The following is a 27602-nucleotide window of genomic DNA, read 5'->3' as shown; positions in this document are numbered from 1 at the left end:
ATGTGTGAAGTGACATGACATAAAAATTCTGAAGTCAGACTCTGCAGAAGGCACTAAGACAACAGAGATCGACTGTCTTTTTTCTCTGGCTGTTGCTGCAGGGCGCTGCATACATCCTAGGTGCTGTTTAGTTGCACTTCATCTTTAGACGCATGCATGAAGTATTAAATATAAATAAAAAATAAAACTAATTACACAGTTTAGACAAAATTCACGAGACGAATCTTTTAAGCTTAATTAGACTATGATTGAACACTAATTGCTAAATAACAACGAAAGTACTAGAGTACCATTTCCCAAAAATTTTCACGAACTAAACAAGGCCCTAGTCTTGGTTCACTGTTATACGGCTGCAGCAGCCGCTGCATACATGCTAGTCTTGCATTCACCGTGTTGCTTATTATCTTAACTGGAATCTAAATGGGGTTAACGAAGTGGGGGGGGGGGGGGGGGGGGGCGGGTTGCTAGAAGAATAATTTGTACAAATCTTAGCTGGAATCTTTATGCTGGTACAAAAGTAACAGAAAGGAAGTGTCAAATACAGTTGTACAGTAATTTAGACCTCAATTCTTACTGTTGGCTGATTTTGATTTTCTCCGGTGAAATCTCTACAACTAAAAAGAATCTACTGATAGCTCATTCCATCCTCACTCTCTGTCTAAATTTGGACCAACATTCATGCATTAAATTGAAGGCCACCATGTTTCAGTGTTCTGCAATTTCCTGTCTTCATGTCTGAAATAGATCAATAGAATCAAATAATCTTCATGGGGATTTTAGATCGTCAAACCAGGTTTGAAAACAAGAGCTCCAGAGTCTTGTGCCTCGTATTTGAAAACATGAGAAACAGTGATGTTAAGTAGTTGATTAACAACAAAGGTCTTGTTCGCTTCTCTTATAATCCGTCTTTTTTAGCTTGTTTTTTCAGTCGGAACAGTGTTTTTCTCTCACAACAAATCAGCCGGAACAGTGTTTCGGTTTGTTTTTTTTCAGCGAAACGAATGGGGCACTCATCGCTTCACATTGTAAGGTATCAATTTATATTTTTGCAGTAGCAGGCCCTCACATTTTAGCATCTGTTTACAGGGGTTTCCACAGGATTGCGAGGAGCCCCCCCCCCCCCTACAAACGTTAGTAAGTGAGTATCCTCTCCAATGGTTCAATGAAGTCTCTGACGAATTGTTTTCTCTTCGCACTCTTCGTCGCTCGTCTCTTAGGGATGTCTGCTTTGTTCCAGGATACCAACCAAGGAGAATAGTCACGCACAAAGAGGTCAATCTGCCACCGTCCGGACCACGATCAACAGAAGTTCTATGCGTCAACCTCTGCCGCCAGAAGATATACTGATTTTCTTTGATATTGTTATTGTTCAATAGTATAGATGCGGCCAGGAGACAGGTGCAGAGGTGCTCTTGAAAATGATAACACATGATACCTGATGATGATCATGTCTCATTCAGATATAGCTAGAAATGCATGTAACGGCCTAAAGAGACAAAATATATTTTTTTCCCGTCGACAACAAAGGATAAATGGAAAAAAATTTCAAGAATTTGGAGCTGAATTTTTTGGGGTGTTGGAGCATTCAACAGAGCGCAGCACTAATGGTTTACATGGGTGCACTATTTCTCGGTCCATGTGGTTTGGCTACAAAGCTACAGGTAGAGGTTAGGAACGACAAGGAGAGAGGGTGCAGAAGGTTGAAGAAGGGGTTTGCATCGTCGTTGCCATGCATGTTGTTGACATTACACCACGAGTACAATTGTTTTTCAACTCATCTTCGATCATTTTGACAAAAAATATTCCTGATCCTTATTGCATTGAAATTTTTATGCAGATCATGATGCATGTTATCTCGTAACAATGTTATTATTTCCGGTACAACGCACGGAGACTTACCTAGTGTACTCCATATACAATGATACAAACAAGTGATCAAGGACCTAAAGTCAAAATGTCCAAAACACACAGGAGTTTGCGAATATTCACGTGGACGGCCGCAGAAGATCCGGACCTCCTCGTCGCTGGAGGAGGAATTCATTCCTTCTCCTGGAAGGCGCCGGCGTGCCTCTCTCTCTCTCTCTCTCTCCGGTTTCCCTCCCCGACTAGACCCTGCCAACCCCTCCCAAGCGCGGGGGATCCAAACAAACCCCCACAATCTCGCTCGTCGTGCAGATTTCCGACCTCTAGCCCTTGGCCCTTGAAATTGCTATCCCCGCCGCCACCATTCCACCAAGGCATTCCACCAATGGGGAAGCGACCGCAGGTCGTTGTTCTGTCCTCTTCCTCTGGGGAAGATGACGGCGGGGGGCGCCGCGGTTCTCGGGCGCGGAGGCCGAGGACACCCGCGACGGCTCCGGCGCAGGTGCAGGTTCAGGCAGCAGGCGCCTCGAGGAAAAAGCCGCGCCGCGAGAGCAGCGCGGGGAGAGGACGTCGCCGCGCCTCTAAACTCGCGCCGTCCGACTCCTTGAAGGTGACAGACTCGAACCAGATTTGGCTGGGCGATTTTGTTGTTATACGTGCCTAGTTAGCACGATAGTTCGTTCGCTATTAGTCCAATTTATTTAGTTGTCTCATCTTTCACCACTAAAATTGGATGCTGAACACATAAATGGTTTTATTTAAGTTCTATTATCGCAGTCAAGCCTATGAATTCCTGGTCAGTTTCATATGATGCATATTTGATTGGTTAATCTAGGCTGTCACATCCTGAGACATGGGAATGGGATTTCTATAATTGTATGGCATGTCCTTTAGCATTTTAGCTCGAAGGCTGACGTAAGTCAATACTGAAAACATTGATTCTATATACATGTATCTAACTTCGATTTGCTCCTCATTACTCATTTCATTTTCATCTAAATCGCAAATGGAACAATGGTTATATTTGGAGATCTTTTAGTTTCTGAACCAAGTTCTCACTAAATGTTGGTGATTAACTCACATGCTGATTCCAGCTCGCCAACCACTGAAAATGAACAGCTAGTTTGGCACAAAAAGGGATAAAACAATATAGATGGATTTCCTGTCTTAACTTGTTCTTAGTGCTATATGATTTTTCTTTGTCTGTTAGCATCCAATCTATTCTAATTTGAGCTGATCCTTTTGTTTAATTGATTACTGATATTTTTTCTCTTATCTGAAAAGGCTGAATTTGATATGCTCTCTGAAGATTTTTCAGAATGTTTTAATGACTTCAGCATGCCAGGTATATTTATTTTTCATCTCTTTTCTTGTATAACTGTATATTTCTTTAGATTTTATTCTGAATTCCATATAATGAGACAAAATTATGAACATAGAGTTTTCTTTTGATAAAGCTCCCAAACATGACATACTGTAAGCATCCAATGTACATGGCATGTATTGCTACTTGAGTTGGTTGCTGTTCGATAGCAGCTCTGAGTTATCTCTTTGTTTGTACTGGTCTGGAAACATTGTATAATGGTACTCCAATGACCGAGTCACCACGCTCACATGCTGTATTGCATGGTTAAATCCTAAGTACTGTTGGGAAACTATGCAAAGTAGACTACGAGACATGGAACAAAAAAGGATGCCCAATACCTTTGTTGATCTTCGCATTGAAGTTAGCACTATACTGCTGCGGTTATTCATTTCACAGACAAGCCAGTCAACCTGCAGCAACATCAGGCAAGGGAATTACTGCTGTCTCAAGATCGGGAGGGAACTCCTGAATCGTTTTCCCTATTGGCGCTTTCAGTTCGAGAAGCAGCTGGGCTTCGCGCACTGTGACTGTTTCAGCCCAACCGTGGTACCAAGGCTGAGAATGAGTGCCTGTTAATCTCAGCGTTGGTGAGAGAGTTCTGTTTGCTATGTGAGCTATGCTCTTGTGTAACAAGCTGAACCTGCACTAGAACTCTGAACTGAACCGTGTTGTCTGGTGATGTTCGGTGGCTGGCAGCGAGCTTAGCTCGAGAACTACCCTACTATCGTATCTAGTCAATATAGTATCATGACAATACAAAGGCATAATACGGCTCACGATTGCTACAGGATAGATAGTTTACTTAAGTATTCTTGTAGGTGAGATGGCGTTTGGCAACCTATGTTGCTTTATTTGGATTGGTACTACTGTTAAATTTGAAGTTGAATCAGCTCTAGATGATGCCATTATGAAAGTTTTCAAGGATGGACGTATGATTCCTAGATTTACACGACCTAAACAAGCTTTAGGATAAATTAGCAAGATGAACTGCCCCAGAAAACATAATAACAAAGTGTCAATGTATGCTGAATAACGACATCTCTTTCACCCCCGTTCCTCCTTTTTTTTTGTATCTTGTGAAAGCTTCTTAGATAGCCACTGCATTTTCTATTTAAATTTGCCATACAAATTGAGAACAGGTGGTAACCACTAGCACCAGCAATTTAGGAGGACACAGCACACCTTTAACAAACTAGTTGTCATGCTAAGCCTTTCATCCTTATCAAGGGAATCTTTTCAAGGAATGAATATTTAAGACATACAAGTTGGCTGAATGTATTGGACATATAGAAGATTTCGATACAAATGTGTACTAATGATACATTGATAGATCATTAACTGTATGGAAAAAAGACAGTTCAGACTTCAGAGGGATGTTTTTGTCGCTCATGGCAAGTAAAATATCAAGATCAACATATAGCCTCACATGTATTATTATTATTTTATTTTTGCTTTTGCTTTTAGATGAACCTGTAATTTCCTGTCTTCATGTGGAACCTGTCTTGGGCAATCTCTTCTTTCTTTCCTGGCTGATTGATATTTCCTGACTTGATTTTGTGGTGGTCACAGACCCATGTGAATGTGAAGCTTCACCATTTCACTTTCCTCTCTGATTAGCCTACTTCTAGGCAGGGTTTATACGGAAAACGAAAGAGCTTTGGGTTGACAAGTACAAACCCCACTCGTTGGCTGAGCTTGCTGTTCATAAAAAGAAGGTCGGTTCTTTTTGTTACAAACTTACAACACATGCTGTATACCTTTATTAACCTTTAACTTAGCTCATCCTTTGATAGGATATACTCAATCTATTGTATTGCCTACTTTATGTATCTCCTCTTCATCCATATTTTTTTAAATGTCAATATATCAGGGTGTTGATTTATTGTTTCAGTTTCTTCATAATTTGTCACCATGCATGAGCAATGAATATGAATGCACTTACATGATATGTCACACAGTCTTATTCTTGTAGATTGAAGATGTAAAAAAATGGTTGGAAGAGAAGCTGAAGGCACCAAAGGTGATTATTTTGAATTGAAACAAATTCAATTGTGAATTATAGTTAGTTAGTGGAATATAGTCCAACCAATTTGGCTAATGCACATATTCAGCGAGATCATGTGAATAAGTGTATAATCAGAATTATTAGGTTGTCAGAATATTCATTGCTGCAAACCAGATGGAACTATATATATATATTTTTGTGGTTTTCCCTTTTCTGGTTACGTGACGGTTCAAAAGGGGATGGGGACTTGACCCCGTGAAGAACTCTGATAAATAAATATATATATATATATATATATATATATATATATATATATATATATATATATATTTGTGTATGCCTGTCCTGGCATTACAATTCAACCAGCATCTGGATTGTAATAATAATGTTGCAATCAGGCATCACCTCATGCTAGAGTATCTCACAAAAGCACATGCGTAATCAGAAACTCTTTTCCTTGATATGTGAATGTTTGAATTGTTAGGAATCAAACGCAATCCTTGAGCTTTCCCATAGTGACTGCCTGACAGGAGTTGTCTGCAACTCTGCATTGATAAAGCTTGTGTAAATTTTGAACTGCATTATTATTTTGTGATTTTTATTACTGTTGTAGTTGTAGGCGGTTCAAAATGACCAAATATCTACTCTAGTCAGCTACCTTTTCCATTTCTAATTTTTATATATTTCAATTTTTGAGGATAGAGGAATACTAATAGTGCAAAGGCAATTTTGCAGACAACAGTTGGAGGATGGACCCTTGTCCTAACTGGGCAAACTGGTGTCGGAAAATCAGTACGTCCTTCCGTTGCATTTTGAAAACTTTGTACCCAAATGATGAAAGCGAGTTTGGGCTCAATTTGATTAAGTCCAGCTGTTAGTTTGTTCAGTAGACCTATTCAATCCCTAGTTTGCTGGATGTGATTTGGCGCATCATGAACCACAGCCCGCCATAACAGGTTGACAGCTCTAAAGTCTAAGAATCTGATCATGTCTCAACACGCCCCCCCCCCCCCCCCCCCCCCCCCCCCCCCCCCCCCCCCCCCCGCCCAACACACACACACACACACACAAGACAAAGAAACAATGACATCACTCAATTTCTGATAAGATCCTGCTTATAGTACCACACAGTTTAATTCATTTCTTTCTTTGATTTTGTTCCTTTAATCTTTCTTGTAGAGGGGTTGGGGGCGTTTTTATTTTTGGGTGTTAGTTCTTGTTCCTTCAGAATACTTAGGTGAATGTGGAGATAAAAAAATCACTATGCTATCCGTAGTGGATAACTTGATTCTGTTGCTCTGGAACTGTACTTGCTAGTAATGTTATTTCTCCCAGGCAACTGTGAAAGCAATTGCTGATGACCTTGGAGCGGACTTATGTGAGTGGACAACTCCAGTACCAACACTGTGGGCTGAACATATTCATGCTAATTCAGGTAGCGGTTAGTATCTGTTGTTGTCTAAATATGCTTTCTAACTCTTATTTGTTGCAATTGAAAGAACCGATGCAGAGTCTACATCCACATACTTCTATCGTACTCATGTCCATAGAAGCACATTGTCAAAGCATTCCAGTTGTCAGTATTTTTCAGTTACAGATAATTTATATAGTTTTCTTCAATGGTTGTTTGAAGGATTACGCTATATATCCAAGCTTGAAGAATTTGAAACCTTTGTGGAGAAGATAAGGAAGTATTCAATGCTTTGTCCAACCAATACCAAGTCCCAAAGGAAGCTCATTATCATTTTGATTGATGACATCCCTGTAACAAGTGGAAGTGTTGCTTTTGCAAGACTAGGAAAATGCTTAACTGGTTTAATTCGAAGTACTCAAGTACCAACTGTCATTTCACTCACTCACTATCACAAAAGTGAGAGTAACGATACTGCAATGTGGAAGTCTGAGGACCTTGAGTCCTTACTTCAAGATGCTGGTGCTCACAAGGTAGATCAAATGTTTGACAGATTTGATGATGACCACTAATTATGTTTTTAAGACTGCCTTTTCTCATAGTGCACCACAATTTCTTGCAGATTGCTTTCAATCCGGTAACCACAAATTCTATCAAGAAAATCCTTGTTCGAATATGCAAAGAAGAAAGCTGTAATGCATCTGAAGAATTATTGCATCAAATGGCAACCTCTAGTGGAGGTGATATCAGACATGCAATAATGTCTCTTCAATACTATTGTCTTGATCCCAGAAGGCATAGTTCTGCATTGGCAACAAGTTCTAATCGTACTGGTTCAAAGAGCCATGATTCTCTGGTTCCAGGGCATGAGAGCTATGGCCCTAGCAGTGCACTACCCTCCCCATGTGGAAGGGATGAGACACTTTCACTATTTCATGCCTTGGGGAAATTTTTGCACAACAAGAGGGAAACTAATAGTGATGTTGGTACCGGTATGTAAGAACTATCTCGCCCTATCAAAAAGTTGACTTCACGAAGTTATTTAATTCCCAAGCAAATATTTGTGTCTTCATATTGTGATAGAACTATGTACTGTTTCTTTGAAAAAATTAAATACTGAGGGTATTTTTTCACATAAATATATTCTAGCATTTTTTCTATTGGTTTGTTTGTCCATTGAGTTCTACTTGAACTGTTAGCACATTTTTGCACACTAGTTTTTATTTTCTTCATTCTGAATTGTTTATTAGGCAATGTCTGTGCATCCTTTTCAGTTCACAGGATCTAATTTGAACGCGTAGGTTCTCCATTAGAGCCTGCTTAGAATGCAGGAATTTCATGAGAAATCTCTGCAACCAGATGGTGCCTTGGGCACTTCTGCCCCTCTTAGGATTTGCATTGGATTTGTTTAACTATAATATCCTGTCATGTGCGGGCGGGTGTACGCCCGGCGCAGGCGCGCCCGCGACATACGCAGGGCGGCCGAGCGCGCGTCCCAGGCGCGGAACGCGCCCAGCGAGGCCGATCAGGCACGTCGTGGCTAGGAGGCCTCAGTTGGAAAGTTATCATGATTAGTTCCCTTATTATTATTAGCATCTATTTGTTACCTTAAGATTAGGAGTTTGTTTTCCTTTTGTTGGCAGCCGCAAGGCTATATATTATTGTAACCGGACTTGAAGAAATTAAGCAAGATTGTTATCCTATCGTCCATCTAATCTCAAGCCTGCGGTAGAGGGGCATAACCTCACCGGAGAAGACGGCCGAAGGCTACGAGCTTCGCAGCCGAGGCCCTGCGCGTCGAGGGTTCGACGCCCTTGACAGCCTGGTATCAGTGGTCAGCCGCTCATCCTCTTCGCGTTCACAGTCCGCCGCGCCAGCACCCTCCCGCAACCAGCCGCCGCCCACCCACAACCCACCCACCGCGCCCAGTCAGTCGCCGCCCATGGCCGAGCCTACCCTGACCGATCTCTTCAACGAGATGAAGAAGGTGTCCGCCAAGATCTCCACCCTGGAGGCCGATGTCGCCTCACTCAAGGAGAAGGCGCCCACGGCTGAGAGCACCGACACCCGTCGCGCCGACAATCAGCGCGATCTCGAGTTCCATCCGAAGCACAAGAAGTGGGATTTTCCCCACTATGATGGCACGTCCGACCCCATGCCGTTCCTCCACAAGTGCGAGTCGTACTTCCGGCAACATCACACCATGCCGGAGGAGCGCGTGCGCATGGCGGCCTACCACTTGGACGACGCCGCACAGCTGTGGTTCATCCAGCTGCAGGAGGACGAAGGCACGCCGTCCTGGGGGAATTTCAAGGATCTCCTGGACCTGCGCTTCGGTCCCCCCCTGCGCTCGGCCCCCATGTTCGAGTTGGCGCAGTGCCACCGCTCCGGCGCCGTGGAGGAGTATGCCAACCGGTTCCAGGCCCTGATCCCTCGCGCTGGCCGGCTCGACGAGGCGCAGCGAGTCCAACTCTTCACCGGCGGCCTCGGGCCTCCGCTCAGCAACGCCGTCCGCATCCACCATCCGGACACCCTCGTCGCCGCTATCAGCCTCGCCCGCCAGGTCGAGTTGATGGAGCTGGACCGACCGGCGCTTCCTCCCCCGAGAGCAGGCGCGCACGGGCCACCACCGCCTCCACCGGCCGCGGCCAGAGCCGTCCTGCCGGGCCCGCCGCCCCTCCTGGCTCTCCCTGCACCGCCAGCGGCTGCGCAGCCGGGCGACCCGAGGGCTCCTAGCGCCGTCTTACGCAGGAGGAGATGGCCGACCGCCGTCGCCTCGGTTTGTGCTTCAACTGCAATGAGAGGTACACCCGTGACCATAACCGCTTCTGCAGGCGCATCTTCTTCGTCGAAGGGGTCGAACTGGAGGCCGAGGGCGAGGACGCCGCCGTCGTGGACAACGCCGAGGCGCCCTGTTTCTCCCTGCAGGCGCTGGCCGGGGTGCCGATGGCGGGCACCATGCAGATCACGGTGGGCCTGGGGCCCCTGAGGCTCGTGGCTCTCCTCGACTCGGGCAGCACGCACAACTACATCGCGGAAGACGCAGCGAGGCGCTCCGGCCTGCCCCTCCACCAGCGCCCCCGCCTTACGGCGCTGGTCGCCAACGGGAGCGCGTCGCGTGCGCGGGCGTCCTCCGCGCCGCGCCCCTGCTCGTCGACGGCGAGCCGTTCCCGGCCGACCTCTTCGTCATGCCGTTGGCAGGGTACGACATCGTCCTCGGCACACACTGGCTCGGCGCGCTCGGGGCCGTCGTCTGGGACCTCAGCCGCCAGCGCCTGTCGTTTCAGCGCCGCGGCCGCACCTTCTCCTGGACCAGCGTCGCCCCACCGTCGTCTCCGGCACTGCGCGCGACACTCGACACCGACTCCCTCCTCGAGGCGCTGCTGCTCGCGTACGGGGGGATCTTCGCCGCCCCGACCGGTCTGCCCCCTGTGCGCGCGCACGACCAACGCATCATGCTCAAGCCGGACGCGCAGCCGGTGGCCGTCCGACCCTACCGGTACCCGGCGGCCCACAATGATGAACTGGAACGCCAGTGCGCCGCCATGATGGAGCAGGGCATCGTCCGCCGGAGCGACTCCCCGTTCTCGTCGCCCGTCCTCCTCGTCAAGAAACCGGACGGGTCGTGGCGTTTCTGCGTCGACTACAGGGCGCTGAACGCGCGGACAGTCAAGGATGCCTTTCCCATCCCGGGTGGTCGACGAGCTCCTCGACGAGCTCCACGGGGCTCAGTTCTTCACCAAGCTGGACCTGCGCTCGGGCTATCACCAAGTCCGCATGCGCCCAGAGGACATCCACAAGACGGCGTTCCGCACCCATGACGGCTTGTACGAGTTCCTGGTCATGGCGTTCGGCCTGTGCAACGCCCCGGCGACCTTTCAAGCCCTGATGAATGATGTGCTCCGGCCGTTCCTCCGCCGCTTCGTTCTGGTATTTTTTGACGATATTTTGATCTACAGCACGACGTGGGCGGACCATCTGCGACACCTCCGGACCGTCCTCGATACACTCCGCCGCCACCAGTTGTTCGTCAAGCGGTCCAAGTGCTCCTTCGGGGCGCCCAGCGTTGCCTACCTAGGCCACATCATCTCGGCGGCTGGGGTGGCCATGGACCCGGCGAAGGTCCAGGCGATCGTCGACTGGCCCACTCCTCGCTCCCCCCGGGCGGTGCGCGGCTTCCTCGGCCCTCGCCGGATACTACCGCAAGTTCGTCCACAATTATGGGACGATTGCGGCACCGCTGACGGGCCTGCTCAAGAAGGAAGGCTTCTCGTGGGACGACTCCACCGCAGCGGCGTTCGCGGCTCTCAAGGCCGCTGTGACGACGGCGCCCGTGCTCGCCATGCCCGACTTCGACAAGCTCTTCATCGTCGAGTGTGACGCCTCTACGTCCAGGTTCGGCGCCGTGCTGGTCCAGGAGGGCCACCCCGTCGCGTTCTTCAGCCGGCCGGTGGCGCCCCGCCACTCCTCGCTCGCCGCGTACGAGCGCGAACTGATCGGGCTGGTCCAGGCGGTCCGGCACTGGCGGCCGTACCTTTGGGGGCGGCGCTTCATAGTCAAGACAGATCACTACAGCCTCAAGTACCTCCTCGACCAGCGCCTCGCTACGATCCCACAGCATCATTGGGTCGGCAAGCTCCTCGGGTTCGATTTCTCGGTGGAGTACCGGTCGGGCGCCACCAACGTCGTCGCCGACGCTCTCTCGCGGCGCGATCAGGAGGACGGGTCGCTGCTAGCCATCTCCGCTCCTCGCTTTGACTTCGTCGACCGCCTCCGTCACGCCCAGGCCACGGATCCGGCCTTGGTCGCCATGCACGCCGAGCTGCGGTCGGGCGCCCGTTCTGCGCCGTGGGCGCTGGTGGATGGCATGGTCGCCCACGCAGGGCGCCTGTACATCCCGCCGGCGTCGCCGCTGCTGCAGGAGATTGTGGCCGCCGTCCACAATGACGGTCACGAGGGGATCCACCGCACCCTCCATCGGCTCCGACGCGACTTTCATTTTCCCAACATGCGTGCTTTGGTGCAGGAATTCGTCAAGGCCTGCGTCACCTGCCAGCAGTACAAGGCTGACCACCTGCAGCCGGCCGGCTTGCTGCAGCCGCTGCCGGTGCCATCGGCGGTCTGGGCCGACCTTGGCATCGACTTCATCGAGGCGCTTCCCAAGGTCCAGGGCAAGACGGTCATCCTCTCCGTGGTGGATCGCTTCAGCAAGTACTGCCATTTTATTCCTTTGGCACATCCCTACACTGCCGAGTCCGTCGCCAACGCCTTCTTCGCCGACATCGTCCGCCTCCACGGGGTGCCGCAGTCCATCACGTCGGACCGCGACCCAGTCTTCACATCGGCGTTCTGGCAGGAGCTCATGCGGCTCACCGGGACAAAGCTATACATGTCCTCCGCCTTCCACCCACAGACGGACGGCCAGACGGAGGCCGCCAATCGGGTCATCGTCATGTACCTGCGATGTTTCACCGGCGATCGCCCCCGCCAGTGGATCCGGTGGCTGCCGTGGGCGGAGTACACCTACAACACCGCCTTTCAGTCGTCCCTACGTGAGACCCCATTCCGTGTGGTTTACGGCAGGGACCCGCCGACCATTCGGTCCTACGAGCAGGGCGAAGCTCGGGTCGCGGCCGTCGCTCAAGAGATGGAGGAGAGGGCCGCCTTCCTGGACGACATTCGTGTCCGTCTAGAGCAGGCCCAGGCGGTCCAGAAGCGCGTCTACGATCAGCATCATCGTCGCGTCGTCTTCACCGTTGGGGACTAGGCGCTGCTACGTCTCCGGCAGCGTGCTGCTGCGTCCATGCCCCGTGCGGTGCGTGGCAAGCTGAAGCCGCGCTTCGTTGGCCCGTATAAGGTCACCGAGGTCATCAATGAGGCGGCCGTGCACCTGGAGCTACCCCCGGATGCCCGTCTCCACGATGTGTTCCACGTGGGCGTCCTCAAGAAGTTTGTGGGGTCACCGCCAGCTGCTCCACCGGCGTTGCCGCCCCTCTCCAACGGTGCCGTCGTGCCTGCGCCATCGCGGGTGACACAGGGCCGCCTGGCTCGTGGAGTTCGCCAAGTCCTCGTCGAATGGGAGGGTCTCGACCCCGCTGCAGCCTCCTGGGAAGACCTCGACGATTTCCGCACTCGGTTTCCTTCGTTTCAGCTCGAGGACGAGCTGGACTTCGAGGCGGGGAGAGATGTCATGTGCGGGCGGGTGTACGCCCGGCGCAGGCGCGCCCGCGACATACGCAGGGCGGCCGAGCGCGCGTCTCAGGCGCGGAACGCGCCCAGCGAGGCCGATCAGGCACGTCGTGGCTAGGAGGCCTCAGTTGGAAAGTTATCAGGATTAGTTCCCTTATTATTATTAGCATCTATTTGTTACCTTAAGATTAGGAGTTTGTTTTCCTTTTGTTGGCAGCCGCAAGGCTATATATTATTGTAACCGGACTTGAAGAAATTAAGCAAGATTGTTATCCTATCGTCCATCTAATCTCAAGCCTGCGGTAGAGGGGCATAACCTCACCGGAGAAGACGGCCGAAGGCTACGAGCTTCGCAGCCGAGGCCCTGCGCGTCGAGGGTTCGACGCCCTTGACATATCCACATTCCATAATCCAACAATTCACTTTAATTTCAGAGTATTTTTGCACTTTACAGGGTTGGAATTAGTGTTTTATTTATTAAATTATTTTGCATTAATTCATCGTCTAGTATTTGCTACTACATATCCATGCTCTTAAACTTCCGTATTTTCAATTAATGACATGTTATTACACAACGCTACAACTATATGGTATGCCTCCAGTTTGAACTGACTAATTCATTATTGGGTCGATGATTTCCATACTGTGTTTCATAATGTGTTCCTCATTTGTGTTTAATTTTCTTTTTGCTCCCTGAAATTTTTAATATTTCATCTGTAGACCTGGATCCATTTCCTCTTAAAGAAAACCTAAGAAGAAATTCACTCAAAATGGATGTCCCAGAAAAGATTCTTTCACAAGCACACGGAAAAGTACGGACAGTTGCGGATTTTCTTTATGAAAATGGTAAGTAACTATATATCAAGGTGTACAGAATACCTCATAGTGTATGCTGTGTTTCCCTCTCAAGTTTTATCTTGTTCTTTTATGTGTGTTGAAGGTACTTGAAGTAGAATGGTGCAGCATTGTTATGTTTTCCTTAAGTCTGCTGGTGTTATCAGTTCAGTCTATGCCAATGTGTGAAACACTATTTCTTGCCTTTCCAACAGTACTGCAGATGAAGTGGAACATTTGAAATTTACTGCTTTAATCAGGCATTCACATTAATTTTGGCTTATTTAATGCAGTATGACCCTTGTATCACATTCGAATTTATTGTACAAGCCATTTGATCGTACTAACGAAGTCTAAGAAACTTCGATATTCATTTCTACATGAATAACATTGCTGGTAATCGAAAGAGCAGAATCTATGCTACACGAATAACAGTGCTGGTAGTTGAAAGGGCAGAAATATATTATCTTTTAATTGAGCACAGAATAATATTACATAGATCCAGAGTCTAACGAACTACTGTTATATGCTGCATACGTGTCTTCACCTTGGAGGTTGTTAACATCCTTTTGTTTATCAGAAGTAGCAATATGATATTTACTTTCACTAAAATGCATTAATAAGCATATATCCTGGGTCCACTGAAGATCCCATTTGTAATTTTGTGCCGTTGTTTTTGCTGATTCATTTTCACTTAATTCTTTTTACTGATTCATTTTGTTCACTCTCGTCATTTTTTTACTGATTCATTTTGTTCACTCTCGTCATTTAAATAGATTTACCCTAATAGTTGGCATTTGGTGTTTTGCAGTTATTGATTTCATTGACAGTGAAGCTGTTGATGATGCATGGGCTGTGGTATCATATTTGAGTGATGCGGATTGTCTTCTTACTGCTAGTCCAATTGCATCATACAACTCAGAAAACATAGCACAGCTCATTGCTGCTTCTGTTGCGGCACGGGGAGTTCTTTTTGGAAATGCTCATGGCACGGCATCAAGGTATTTAGATCGTCAGCATTATTTTATATGGCAGAGCTGAGGGACTTTTTTTTTTAATTTACTATGATTTGTCCTAAGCAGGTGGCATACAATCCGAAGCCCGAAGCTTTGGCAAATTGAGCAATCATTTCGATCCAATAAGGTAAATTCAATAGCTGACAACATGTATGTTTTACGCAAGTACTTGAATGATGTACGGAAAGTTTGTATGCTTATCCTTACCCATTTTCTTATATCATACTAAGATTTCCATGGTTCCCGGAACTCTTTTTTTTGTGCCTTCTGAAGTCAATCCGTTCTTAAATTCTTCGCTTTAGCATTCAGGCAGGCTTGTTTTAGCATGCTTTTTAGTACATTATAAGCTGTGTCGATGGAAGTTCATAATAATCTCTTTAGATGCCAGTCATTCCCACCGAAGTGATTATCTTAATTTATTTTCATTTCTAGCTGGTGTATGATAGTATGCCTTTTTCTTTTTTCAATTTGTTGGGGGAAAATGCAGGACCACATTCTGAAGGAAAGATTTGATTGTTCAAGGATGTGTGGTTTTTCGAACTACTATGACTTGGTCACAGAATTCAGACCATTCGAGAGATGGATTGGTCCTCGTAATGGGCATAGGAGCTGCTTGCCCCATGGCGTAGGTGGCTCGCCCTTGGGAGTTGCTGATGGAAATAACTCTGAAGACGACGACGATATGATAGAAGATTGTTAAAGGTGGAACCGCTCATCCTCACACTAATGAGATGCCAACATTTCATTATGGATGTTGCCTAGCTGATTAAAATAGTGGCTCGCTGTTTAAAGGTGCCATTGATATCTTAGTTATGTGAGGCTAATTGTTGCACTTATATCAGAGGTCGAAAAGGCAGCAACAAATCAGTGTCTTCACATCTCAGAAGCTAGGTTCTTTTTTTGGGTTGATCACTAACGAAGAGTGAGCAGGCAATGATGCAGCAGCATCGCTTATCCCTAAATGTTAGGGCGGATGCCAATGAATGTTCATTTTGACTTGCTGATTTTGTCATGTTCATATCTACAACGATTACTGGCCTACAGAATCTTCGATGATCCCTCACTCTTGCTAATGTACGTGTGCCTTTTTTTTTCCATCTTCGTATATATTCTTCTATCGCGCGCGCCAAAAAAAAGAAAGAAAAAAACACGGTCGTGTTTTCATGTCGTGCCACACGCACTCGCATAGCAACAAATCGAGTTAGATGCCCTTCCCTTCCTCCCGTCGCCTGATCCGGAGACCTAACCTAACCACCGGGGCCTTTTGTCTGCGCCGTCAGTTCGAGTGGCAGAGGCGCGGCAGGGATGTTTTGGAAGGATAGCGGCAGCCGGTGCAGCAGCGGCCGGGATCAGAACGGCGTCGCGACTTGTAACCGGCACATGATGAACGTTTCCAGAATCCGCGAACACGATAGGCAATCAAATTAAGTGTCAATCGTCGGTCACCCTATCTGGTGCTTCGGAATGTGAAATGGACTGTTAAAATTTAGAATGGGATGTTCCTGCATCAGCTGATGCTTTCGTTCTACTGCTAACCTTATCTGTTCTCACAGTGTGAATTGGGCTGGGATTTAGGTGCAGCTGTAACAATGTTGTATGGTGTGATTGGTCACAATCCAATGCAGCGTAAACATATATGTGCAATATGGTTGGTAGTCCTGCACAGGCAAGCTTTGTTTGGTAATTGTGCTTGTTTTCTTACATTATCTTGGATGTAGCCCTGGTAGAGGTAGTCGAGGTGAGAATATTTCATTATTGTGTGCCTCATCGGCTTGTGCAAATCTAAATCTGGCATACTAGTTAATTCTATATTGGGCGTGCAGTCTGGTGTCCACGAGACCACAACCAAGCCCGTAGAGTATACGACTAGGCGAATTGAAGTTAGCTGATGCAACCACATTAGTTTGACTTGTGGGGATTAAGATTTTCTGAACTGTAAGTGTCACGTCCACAAAACTGAGTACTAACTACATGTGTACCCAGAAAGTCAAATCAAAACAAATAGCGACGCATTACAATAGTATCAAGAGACAATGCTTTATTATATAACGAAATATACTCATATTTAATACTTATATCAGAGTATCGCGGAACGGTAGCTAATCTTCAAGCTCCATCCTTCACAGGGACAGCTGGCTGGGAGTAACATATGCCTAGCACTTCTATCGGTCTCTTCTGGGAATCCTCCGTGACTCCATCAATCTTCGGAGCAACTTTTCTAAAGTCTGGAGGTGTGGGGAAATAGCAAGGGTGAGCACATGTCGTACTCAGCAAATATAACGTGGGGTTCATGAGGCTCAAAAGGTTGACGCTGGTTTACTGCTATTAGCTTTTAGTGAGTCATAATTTTAAGCAATTGAGTAGCATCAAATTTATCATAAACCCATATAAACAAATGATCAGGTAAACATGAATAATGAATAGCATAAACAATTAACCATTAATGATCATCTATTTCGTAAGAGTTCCAAGGCCGCTCGTGACCGTGAGCACGGCTGATATACCAGTTTTATATTGCAGAGGTTACACACTTTCACCATGAGCCGTGATTTACCCTTTCGTCCGAGGCGGCCAACCTCGTAACTCACTTTCAAGGAAGGTCGGTAGGGTTCACTATGAAGTTTTTTAAAGGTTCGTCTAACAAGTTAGGGCCGCTAGGTTCCTATGCCCTGCAAATGTAGAGCCTCCCTTTCGAAAGGCACACTCACGTAGAAGTACTCTTAGGAACAGAGTCCGCACTACACCCAACCCAGAACATATCCCTCTTGCACCATAAAGGTAACCACTAACAAGTTAGAAAAGGTCCTCATACTTGACTAAAGCTAGAGCCATACAACACTACTGTAAGTTCCGGTGACCACTTACAGATAAGTCCTTAGAGAGAGGAATCTAGAGCATCACAAAAACTATGCTCTAGCCCCCTTATTTCTTGTTGCTAAAAGCATCTTTTAATGTTTATTGCATATTCCATTATGTCAAGGTACAAGGTACAAAAGACTAGGATATCCTTAAGGGTAACAAGGTAGACACATGCATATGAATTAAATGATATTAAGGTGAATAGACAACAAGGATGATCCCATGCTATACTTGTCTTTTACTCTTGCTCATATTTTTCTCATACTTTGCTTCTGGTCATCACCTTGTGATCTTCAGCGCTCACAAACGATTCTCGTTCTGCTAGTAGCAAGCACCACGCATATGCAAACATACAAGCAACAAATAAAAGCAACTAAGAACAGTGCACCACACAAGAGAAAACAATGTACGAAAAAACTAGGTGCTACGGTCACAAGATCATAAGAAACACCGATAACAAAACTATTGTTAAAAAGAAACGGCTACCAGATGTTTTATATTATATAAAAAAGAAAAACCTACATGCTTCATTTATTTTAATTGAGTAAAACTATGTAACAATTATCAAGACCAGATTAGTCAAATCATAACTTAATTTAAAAGTTGAGTTGAAACTATTCACATTTTATTTATAAACAATGCCATATAATTTAATCAAGTTAAACTTTTGCTTTACAAAAAGAAAAGGATATGAGAGAGCATCTAAACGTGTTTTTATATGATTGTATTTGAGCCTAACAAATTATAATCAAAACATATTTAAGTTGATTTTAATCAATTTAATATTTATTTATAAAAGACTGACATGACAACCCTCTATTGCTTTTAATTAATAAACTAGTTGCATGTATATTAGTTTATAAATCACTAGCATGTAAGTATGTAACACGTCAACGCCGATGTTAGGACGTAGAATAAATGAAGAACGCGAACATGCAGATGCTCACCAGCTATAGAAAGCGGACGATGACCATGGCAGGCTCGGCAGGAGCAGGATCAGAAGATGGCAGCACAGCTCAAACAGGGATTCAGGGTTCGTCGCGATGAAGATCCCCATGTCTACGAGTTCTCCGTCCAAGCAAGCCGCGCACGCGACGATATGATTGGTGCTCGGCATCCGGCTGCAGGAGCGGCATCGGCGGTTGCTACACAGGCCGAGCTGCACATACGGTAGTAGCTCCGGTCGTCCGTTGTCTGAAGGTCACGGCAAGACGTACATACAGAAACAAGAGCTGCTGCACACATGACCATGGCCTGACTGCTGCCCTGCTTGAGCCTTCGTGGCCGGCTCGCATGCAGGACCGAGCTTCGACCAAGATGAGGTGGGACCGGCTGCAGTGCACAACGATATGACCTTGTTCGCTTATGCTGAAATTTGTCTTATGCTGAAATGTTGTAAGAAAAAAACAATATTCTATGACTGAAAAGTAGCTCTGGCTCAAGGGGAAAGGTCGCGGGGTGGCCGGAAGTCGCCGGAAATCAATGAACGATGAAGCTTGTGATGGTGGGTTTTCGTCGGAGATACCATCGGGTTGACTTGCGACGACATGAGAAGGAAGAGAAAAAAACTAATTTACTACACGAGGGTTTTCTCAAGCTAAAGGTTTCCCTTATGATAGTTTTGGTATGCTTTGGCTAAGGGGCTGGTACACACACATATATATATATATATATATATATATATATATATATATATTTGGAGAGGAGAACTCCCCACATCTACATCAACTAGCAATATAGTATCAATTGATGTTGCACCTTCCACCTACACTAATAGGTCTAAAGAAATATTAAAGCATATTAGTAAATAAAGATATAGGTCTTTAGGATTTATTAGTCTTGCGCATGGGCTTTGAGGTTGGTGGAAGAATAAAGATTTTATTATTTTTGGAATTAATTAATTTTGCGAATAAAATAATTCCAGAAAAGTCCAAAATTGCTTTTTAAGCTGCGAAAAATAATCCGAAAGCTCCGAAAATTCGGGGGGAAATTCTCAGAGACTTTTTGGAATATGAGGAACCCAAATAAAGTATTTTGAGCACATAAAAAGATATTTTGAAGCATCTATAAATTAGATTATACTAGTAGAAAAGTGGAAACAAGTTTCGGAAAAAGCTCGAAAAACCCTCGAGAGGTCCGTAGAGATAGGTTGACGAATGGTAAGCAGGAAGAAGTGATTTGGATTACATGAAAAGGATTTTGGGATGAACCATTGGAAAAGATTAAATTGAAAAACAAGGAATTTGATCATAGAAAAAGATTAAGACATGGTAGAGAAGGAAGATCGACTTACTAAACGTATTTTTTTTAAACTTTACTCACCCACGACACAAAGTCATGCGCCCCGCAGAAGCCCACTAAATTAATTTAGAAAAATTTGGAAACCCATTTTTTTAATCTAAGTTTGCATAAACTTAAACTAATAATCTTAGAAAATTTTATATTAACATTGAAATTATTTACTTTATTTAGTTTTCTATGCATAACCTAAATTTGGGGGTGTGACGGTAAGCCGCGGTACACAGTAACTGAAATCGCAGAGTTTGCCTATTCCAGATTCCATTCCGAGGCATTTTCCGTGTCCTGTCGGCTCAGTCGGAAACTCAGTCCGAGGCGGTGTTGGCGCGATTTTTCGTGTCCTGGTCGGCTCCGTCGGAAACTCGGAATCGATCTCTGAGAACGAATTGGGAGGAACGCGTCCACGGGATCCTGATTTTCGCTGAGCCAATCTGTTCAATCGAATTGCAGGGTGTTGCGAGATCGAATCGCGAGGGAGGAAATCCGAAGTCGACTTACCGATCGGACGACGAGATCGACCGACGAGGCGATGGCTAGCTCGCCGTCGAGGCTCTGTTCCGATGAGGAGCTGCAGAAAGCAAGGGTGATGAACTCATCGCCGATGAAGACGAGTTCGAGTGTCTAAGCGGTGACGAAGATGAAGAAGGCAATAAAGAGGAGGGAAACGAGATACTGGGAAAGAATAATAATAATAATAATAAGAAGGTGGTGGTGCCGATGGAGACGGTGCAGACGTTCCTCAACTACAGATGCAGACGTTCCTCAACTACAAGTGCAGCATTCCAGTCCGCGAGCACGAAAGCGAGCATTTTGGGGACATCGGGACCTTGTCCAGGGTAGTAATGTCTTTACCAGGCATTTTTTTTGGACAGAATAAGTGCCCTCCAAGACAAACTGAGGCATGAGGTGGAGGCCAAAGGCTATGCCAAATACGAGGCCACTGATGACAAGGAGGAGGAACAAGAGCAGGAAGAGAAGCACGAAGACACGCCACCAGCCTATGCATGGCAACGGGATGTACCTGTCGGGTATCGTTGGAACGTTTTCTTTCTCGCTACGGAGAATTTATCCCGTCCTGTCCTCGTTAACTGTCTCGGGTATAGATTCTTGTCCATCCCCGTATCCGTCGGACATCGGTCGGGTAACAGATGCCCGACGGATACTGTATACCCGATAAACAAGTCGCAGCTTTGTAATCGGAGACGTTTCTTCTTCACCCGGGTATAAGTGTCGGAGTCTCGGAGATGCCGAGGAGAAGGAGCAAGATTGCGAGGAGGACGAGCAAAGGTGGCAGAGAGACTGAATTGAGGAAGCGAGGGGCACGAGCGCTTGTGAGGCAGGCGTGCTTGTGCTGCTGGCGGAGATAGTGAGGAAAAATTGAACTAGGGTTCCTAGAACACACAAACTATATATATGATTGTTCAGATTTGGATCAAAATACCTATGGTGAGCTTCTTTGGGCCCAATACTCGCATGACAGCTCAAATAGTCGGGTTCCCCAATGGGTAACGGGGACGGGTAAACAGGGAACGTTCTCGTACCCGCTATACCCGTCGGGGATGGATTCTTGCCCATTTAAATGTCCACGGGTAAAGATATGATCTCATCCCATCCCCTAATGGATCGAATACCCGTCGGGTATCAGGCCCGTTGCCATCTGACCAGCCAGCAGCACCAATGCACCATAGTGGGATTTGATGCTGTCGGGGATGGCTGCCAAGAAGCTAAATAAGTTTTTTAATATATATTTGGTTCTTATTTTGGGAGATTTTCGAGATATAGTTGTTACCTTTTTTTTCAAAGTTTCAACACTTATTAGACAGCAATAATTTAGTTGTGTCTTTTCTTCACGATTCCAATATTGCCTATGGTCTTCGATTCAGAAGCAGCATCAGGTAGATTGCTTGCTTGTGCGAAGAGCTACTCTTTTTCTCCATGCTAATGTGATCTCTGAATGAGGGTTTTGCACATATATGAAATTATGGATTTCACGCGATAGCAGTAAGGGATATATTAGCGTCCGGATGTTTAGACGCCCACGCTGCGTCCGCCACTCACAAGAGCATTATCGTTGCCCAGTGTGTGCTCGCCCGTGTGACCCACGCAACGCACTCGCGCCTGCACACTCGCGGGCATGTGGCCGAACAGCCAGCGGAGCGCACCTTCCTCAGCTATTAGTTGGGCCCGCCAACGGGCCAAAACAGATCGGCAACGCTCTAGCGCCCCTGCCTCTGTGACGGCCCCCACACCACGTGGATGTCTCCCACGCGCTCCCTCTGGTTCCCCCCACTCGCGCGTGTAGGCTCGCCCTGCCACGCGCCCACGTCCTACACGCCCTGCTGCTGCTCGTCCGCCCCGTGGGAATCACTTGCGCTCCGCTTCCCGCGCCTGCTCATGAAACACTTGATGGAGGACTTGCTGCAACATGCGTCTAAAACAGATGAAACATTTAAAACATACGCTTGCAACATATGTGTATAACCTCTGCAACATATGCAACTTTTAGATAAAACACTTGCAACATACGTCTAAAACAACTGAAACATTTAAAACATATACTTGCAACATGGTTCTGAAAACAACTGAAACATTTGTACCATACATTTGTAACATACGTGTATAGCCATTCCAACATGTGTAACATCTCGATCTACTTTTGCAACACTCAGATCGATGAAACACATGAAACCTCTAAATGAAACACTTGAAACATACGCAGCGCAACGTCACCTTGCTGCTTGGACGAATGGGGGCTCGTCGTCGCGGAGCTCGACGCCAGTGTGGAGGTCTGTGGCAACGCACATAGCTCGACGATGTCTAGCGGAGCGGTGAGCTCCTACTCGACAGCCTAGGGAGCACCTGCTGGAGGCCGCGAGCACCCCTGGCGAGTAGGAGGACAGGGGCAAGCACCTACGGGCTGTGGCTAGCGCAGTGTGGGCCTACGCGTGGACCCCGCGGTAGGGCAAGCATGCACTGTGCAGGGGCGTGCACCGCAGCTGTACGCGCTAGCGCGTGTGGGGCTGCCCGCTGGCAAGTCAGCGTGGGGCCTGCGCGACTGCGTGGCAGGGGCGTGCATGCGCATGTCGAGCGCTTCCCGCGCCGTTCTTTCATGTGGGCCAAAGGGTGCTCTGGCCGTTAGGGAGGCATGCACGTGTACGAACATTGACTCACGTGGGCCCGTGGGAAGCGGCTGAGTAGGAAGCCACGTCTGTTCGTCCGGACGTCCACACGAGAGCATTATCGTAGCAGGCAGCAGTAAACAATGTTTTTGGGGCAATTGTTTGAGCCTAGGCAACTCAAAATCGAACGCCTAGGAGCACTCTGGAATGAATGCCTGGGAGTGCTCAGAGCACCAGGCATAGTTGCCTGGTGATGCACCAAATAGCCCATTAGCCTTAGTGTTCTCTTGGATGCCAGGCTTGTCTTTGCTTAGAACGCTAGGAAAAGGTTATAGGAACTAGAACAACATCGCCTCCCCCTCCCCCTTCCTTCCCCTCTAATTCTCACTGTAATTGACTCATGTCAGCTATATTATTTTGACTTTGATGTCGCCTCTGATTCTGTTCTGTTACGTTTTCTCAGCCTGTTCGGTTGGCTGGTTTGTATCGTTGCCGGTTTGTGAAGAAGTACTGCTGGCTGGTTTGTGTGAGAGAAAAATACTGTTTTGGCTGGAAATTTACGATCGTTTACGACAAGCCACAGCCAAACGAACAGACTGTCTATCAGCACCATAGATCCTCTCCCTGCTGCCCCTTCAAGGTCTCAACCTTCTTGCCTTTGCCTCTGCCAGTCCTCCCTTCATGTTCCAGCAGTACCTCACTAGTTCTCCTTTCGTTTACCACAACTTCCCTATGCCACTGTTACATCATCTGATCCTCGCCTTCACAAGGTGCTCACTTTGTCTCCCCACTTGGCTCAACACTTCCATATGACCACATTGTCTCCTTTTTCATCCTCATCATGCCTTTGCCTACCTCTAGTGCAGGGCCGTACCTACGATTTGGAGGACCCTGAACAAAATGCGTGATGTGGCCCTAAAATGCGAGAAGTAAACTAAGATTCTTTCACATGATATGTATCAAGAGCGCTCCTTTGAGTTTGAGCTGCAGCTTCTAATCTTTGTTTCTTGTTATGCTTTTCATGGCCAGAATCATACCTCCTAGCTATTTTGAAAAGACATGTTGAAGATCAATGAAATAAACAAACCCCCTCTCCAATTCCATAATTATAATGTGAATTTTCATATTATCTAATAGACTAATATGGTATCCAAGGTACAACAATAGGCCTTACATTGGGCCAATACTCCAATTAATAAACAAATGATCGCAGGTATGGCCGTGTGTTATCTTTTCTATCTTTTACATATAAATCCTGCCTCCAAAAGCTGGCCAGCCAGCGTGCCACGTCACGTGCTTTTCAAGGCCGTTCGATCGGGCGCGCGGACGGCCCAGATCGGGCGAGCCATGATCATTTTTCAAAAAAAACCCTTATATTTTTCGGAAATCAACCCACGCTCCATAGGCCCTCTCAGTATATTTTGCAAAAAAACACCTCAGATTATTTCAAAATCAACCCGCAGTCCAGATCGGAACGAAGGCCCAATGTGGGCACGCAGTCAGTGGCCACAGGACCTTCCTTCTATCCGCTCTTCCTTCCTCCCTCTTGTTCGTCTGTTCGTCCAATTCCCCAACCTCGACCCAAACCCTAGCACGCATCCGGCTCGGTGGGCGGCAGCTCTTGTTCGAGGCACGGCGGCGGCAGCGGGTGATGAGGCGAGGCGCAGCGGCGGTGGGCGGTGGGCGCGTGACTGCGCGTGCGTGAGGCGCGAGGCACTGGTAGCGACAGCCCACCATCTCGGGCTTGGGGCTGCGACGTGAGCGGCTGCTGCGATGCGTTGGGCCAGGGCTGCTGGCTACGGCCTGTTGGCGACGGTGCTACGAGACACGTGATTATCGCCCGATTTGGTCAGATTCTCTTCCGCCTCTCCCAGTTTCCATCTCATCTCTCTCGATCCACTGCCTTCTCAATTGTGATTTGGTTTTTTGACCCTGTTATGAGGGGCAGGGATTACGAGTGGGGCTCACTGCAGTGGCGGTGGAGGAATATGGACCATTAAAGCAGCTAGTGTCGAGTGGTTCAATCCACACCTGCCTCCCCTTCTGTGGGCACCGCCGCAACTCGCCTCCACCCTGTCGCTGCTTGTGGCTGCACTGCTGTCTGGGAAGTGCAAGAAGCGGTCGGGCTACTAGCGGCGCGCCCCCACCCTCTACACCCCCGCCACCGTGGAGGCTGGACGCACCTGAGACTACACCCTCCCTGGTATCAACTCCTACTGCTTCTTGATGCCAATACGAATGACCACTCATGTCGTGTGATTGCAATCGAAACTAATGTGAAGAACCTTTGATCTCTGATTCGTGAACTGATGAATTTGTGTGCATATTTTAGATCCATCTTTCGATCTGACCACTTGTGCTATATGTGAGGCTGCAGTCTAAATGCTAACTTGTAGCCTCTGCGTTGTATTGTAAGAGATGTTCAGTGGATCATACTGATGAACTACAGTCTAAATGCTAATTTGTAACATTAGCTTTCATATTGTGTTCCTAAGCTCATATTATCTCTGCTATTCTAGGATTGAATGTGTAGTTGCAATGTACCTTCCCGTCTAATCAATAGCAAACACTTAATTGAGTTCTTAACAACATTCTCATGTTTATCAGCATAAATCAAAGGCTTGTCTTTGGCTGCTACAACAGTCATATCTATAAGTACATATGCTATTTTGTCTAATATTTCATTGAAGATTGTCATTAAAGAATGCCATAACAACTGACCTTTATTTATTTTCTACTAAATACTTGATGTAGTTCTTATTACTTATTGTCGACACTGCTTTTGTACCCTTATGATCTTATCCGCTATATAAGCTACATTTATCTCTCCTCCATGTTATCCATCTGTGATCATGTTATTATGCTTTCTAAATTTGTCATTGTAGGGTGACATTGCTGAACTACAGAATGAGAGCACAGCAGCCAAACAACACATTGCTATATTTTAGAAGGCAGTACTTTGCTTTACAAAAGGATTACTTGAGGGGACTAACCTTATGCTGACATATATTTTTGGCTGACTATTGATTCAATGTAGTGAAGTATGGAAGCATACTGTTTTTTCAGCTCAGTAGACTGAACATTTTCATCCTATAGTATACCGTTGCCATGTTGTGCAAGAATTAATTCTCTTGTGTAACTTCGTAGCTACCTTGCTGGTGATTTAATAGAACAATTTAATTTCTCCATGCAATACAAAATATATGTAATTTGATACAGCTGCAGAAACATCCTGAGCTTTGGTCTGATATTTGTTGTTCTCATTTGTAATTGCTTTGAGTTTATATTTAGTTTAAATGGTAGCTTATTATGATATATTTGGCTCAAGTAACTGAAGCACATATTTTTAGTAAAAGCCCCATATTTGATGATTTAAACCACACAATGTCCTAATCCACATTTGTATATGAATTATGACAATTTTAAGTTTCTTTATTGAAAATCAACCCGTGCTCTAGAGACCCTCTCAACAATTTTTACGAAAACCTTCTCAGATTTTTCTCAAATCAACATACAAGCCACCTTTGATTATATCTTCTTACACCTATATTCTTATTGCCACTGGCCTAATCAAAAGGAAAGGCGCGACATTTCTAGTTATTCAAGGATTAACTATTGCTACTATTCAGTGTAAATTTAGAGGCCCTGAACCGTTGCCCCACTTGTTCCTGTTAATATACGGGCCTGCTCTAGTGCCTCGTGCTATACGTACCTATCTTCTCCCTGCTGTGGGGAAAATATGCCTCTACAACTTTCTCTTCTTTCCACCTGCTTCTGTGTGGATTGTGGAGACAAGCTCCAGGGCAAGACCTAACGCAGGCAGTACCCATCAATAGGCCCGTGGAAAAGTTGGTCTACATGTAGACAACAACAAATAAGTCATCATTGTCCACACCGCGTTGCGTGCTCTGCTGCCTGCTTATTGTAGGACCATGGCTCTCTCTCTCTCCCTTCATCTACATATGTTTTTTTAAGCTCTTAGGCTATCTTCAACAGCACGGATCCAAAATAGAGACCCATTCCATAATTTAGGTCATACACAGTGAAGGTGGATCGTGACGTCTAAAAGGGGGTGAATTAGGCAACTTAAAAATCTACTTCTTAACTATGACCTCTTTTTCTAACCTTAGCAAAACCTATGCAAAAGATAAACTATCTAAATGTGCAACTATAGCTTTGCTAGTGTGTTGCTATCTCTACCGCAAAAGAAGTAATACAATCAATGTAAATGCGGAAGCTAAAGAGCAAGGTAGAGATATGCAAACTCCCGTCGACGACTTCGGTATTTTTACCGAGGTATCGAGAAGCGCGCAAGCTCCCCCCTAGTCCTCATTGGAGCCCCTCGCAAGGGCCAAGCTCCCGATCGGGTAACTCTGTAGATAGCCTCGGGCCTTCCCCACGCGCAAGTGGGTCTCCGACGTGCCTTCCGGCAAGCCTCTCCCAGATGCTCCCCGCCGTCTTCACTATCAAGCTTCCGGCCAAAACGCCGCGGGCCTTGTTCCCTCTGGTACACGGTGGCGGCCACACCACAAACGCGGTTGGTGTGATCTCACAAGACTACAAGCCCATCCGATATACAACAATGATGCTCGCAAGCATCGAGTGGTAAGAGATGTGCAAACCTCACTAAACACTAGGCCTA

At 46.6% G+C, this 27602-nt stretch overlaps 1 protein-coding gene and 1 pseudogene across 2 annotated transcripts; both read left to right on the top strand.

The window, feature by feature from the left end:
* Nucleotides 1-1674: 1674 nt before the first annotated feature.
* Nucleotides 1675-15740, top strand: LOC136548357 (cell cycle checkpoint protein RAD17-like). 2 transcript variants are annotated; one of them, XM_066539920.1, is made up of 12 exons: nt 1675-2473; nt 3148-3208; nt 4862-4944; nt 5202-5249; nt 5970-6026; nt 6570-6669; nt 6868-7178; nt 7268-7637; nt 13555-13680; nt 14480-14669; nt 14751-14811; nt 15172-15740. In XM_066539920.1, exons 1-12 carry the CDS (start codon nt 1919-1921, stop codon nt 15382-15384), a joined length of 2175 nt encoding a protein of 724 aa, XP_066396017.1. In that variant the 5' UTR covers nt 1675-1918; the 3' UTR covers nt 15385-15740. The 2 variants fall into 2 exon arrangements, with proteins under 2 accessions (XP_066396017.1, XP_066396021.1); XM_066539924.1 differs by having other exon boundaries at nt 1678-2473; nt 4858-4944.
* LOC136467208 (uncharacterized) lies at nt 15631-25908 on the top strand (annotated as a pseudogene).
* Nucleotides 25909-27602: the final 1694 nt, after the last annotated feature.

This window comes from Miscanthus floridulus, chromosome 1 (genome assembly GCF_019320115.1).
Source record: "Miscanthus floridulus cultivar M001 chromosome 1, ASM1932011v1, whole genome shotgun sequence".
Lineage (NCBI taxonomy): Eukaryota > Viridiplantae > Streptophyta > Magnoliopsida > Poales > Poaceae > Miscanthus > Miscanthus floridulus.
The sequence above is the reverse complement of the archived record's forward strand: the minus strand, read 5'-3'. Positions and strand labels throughout refer to the sequence as shown.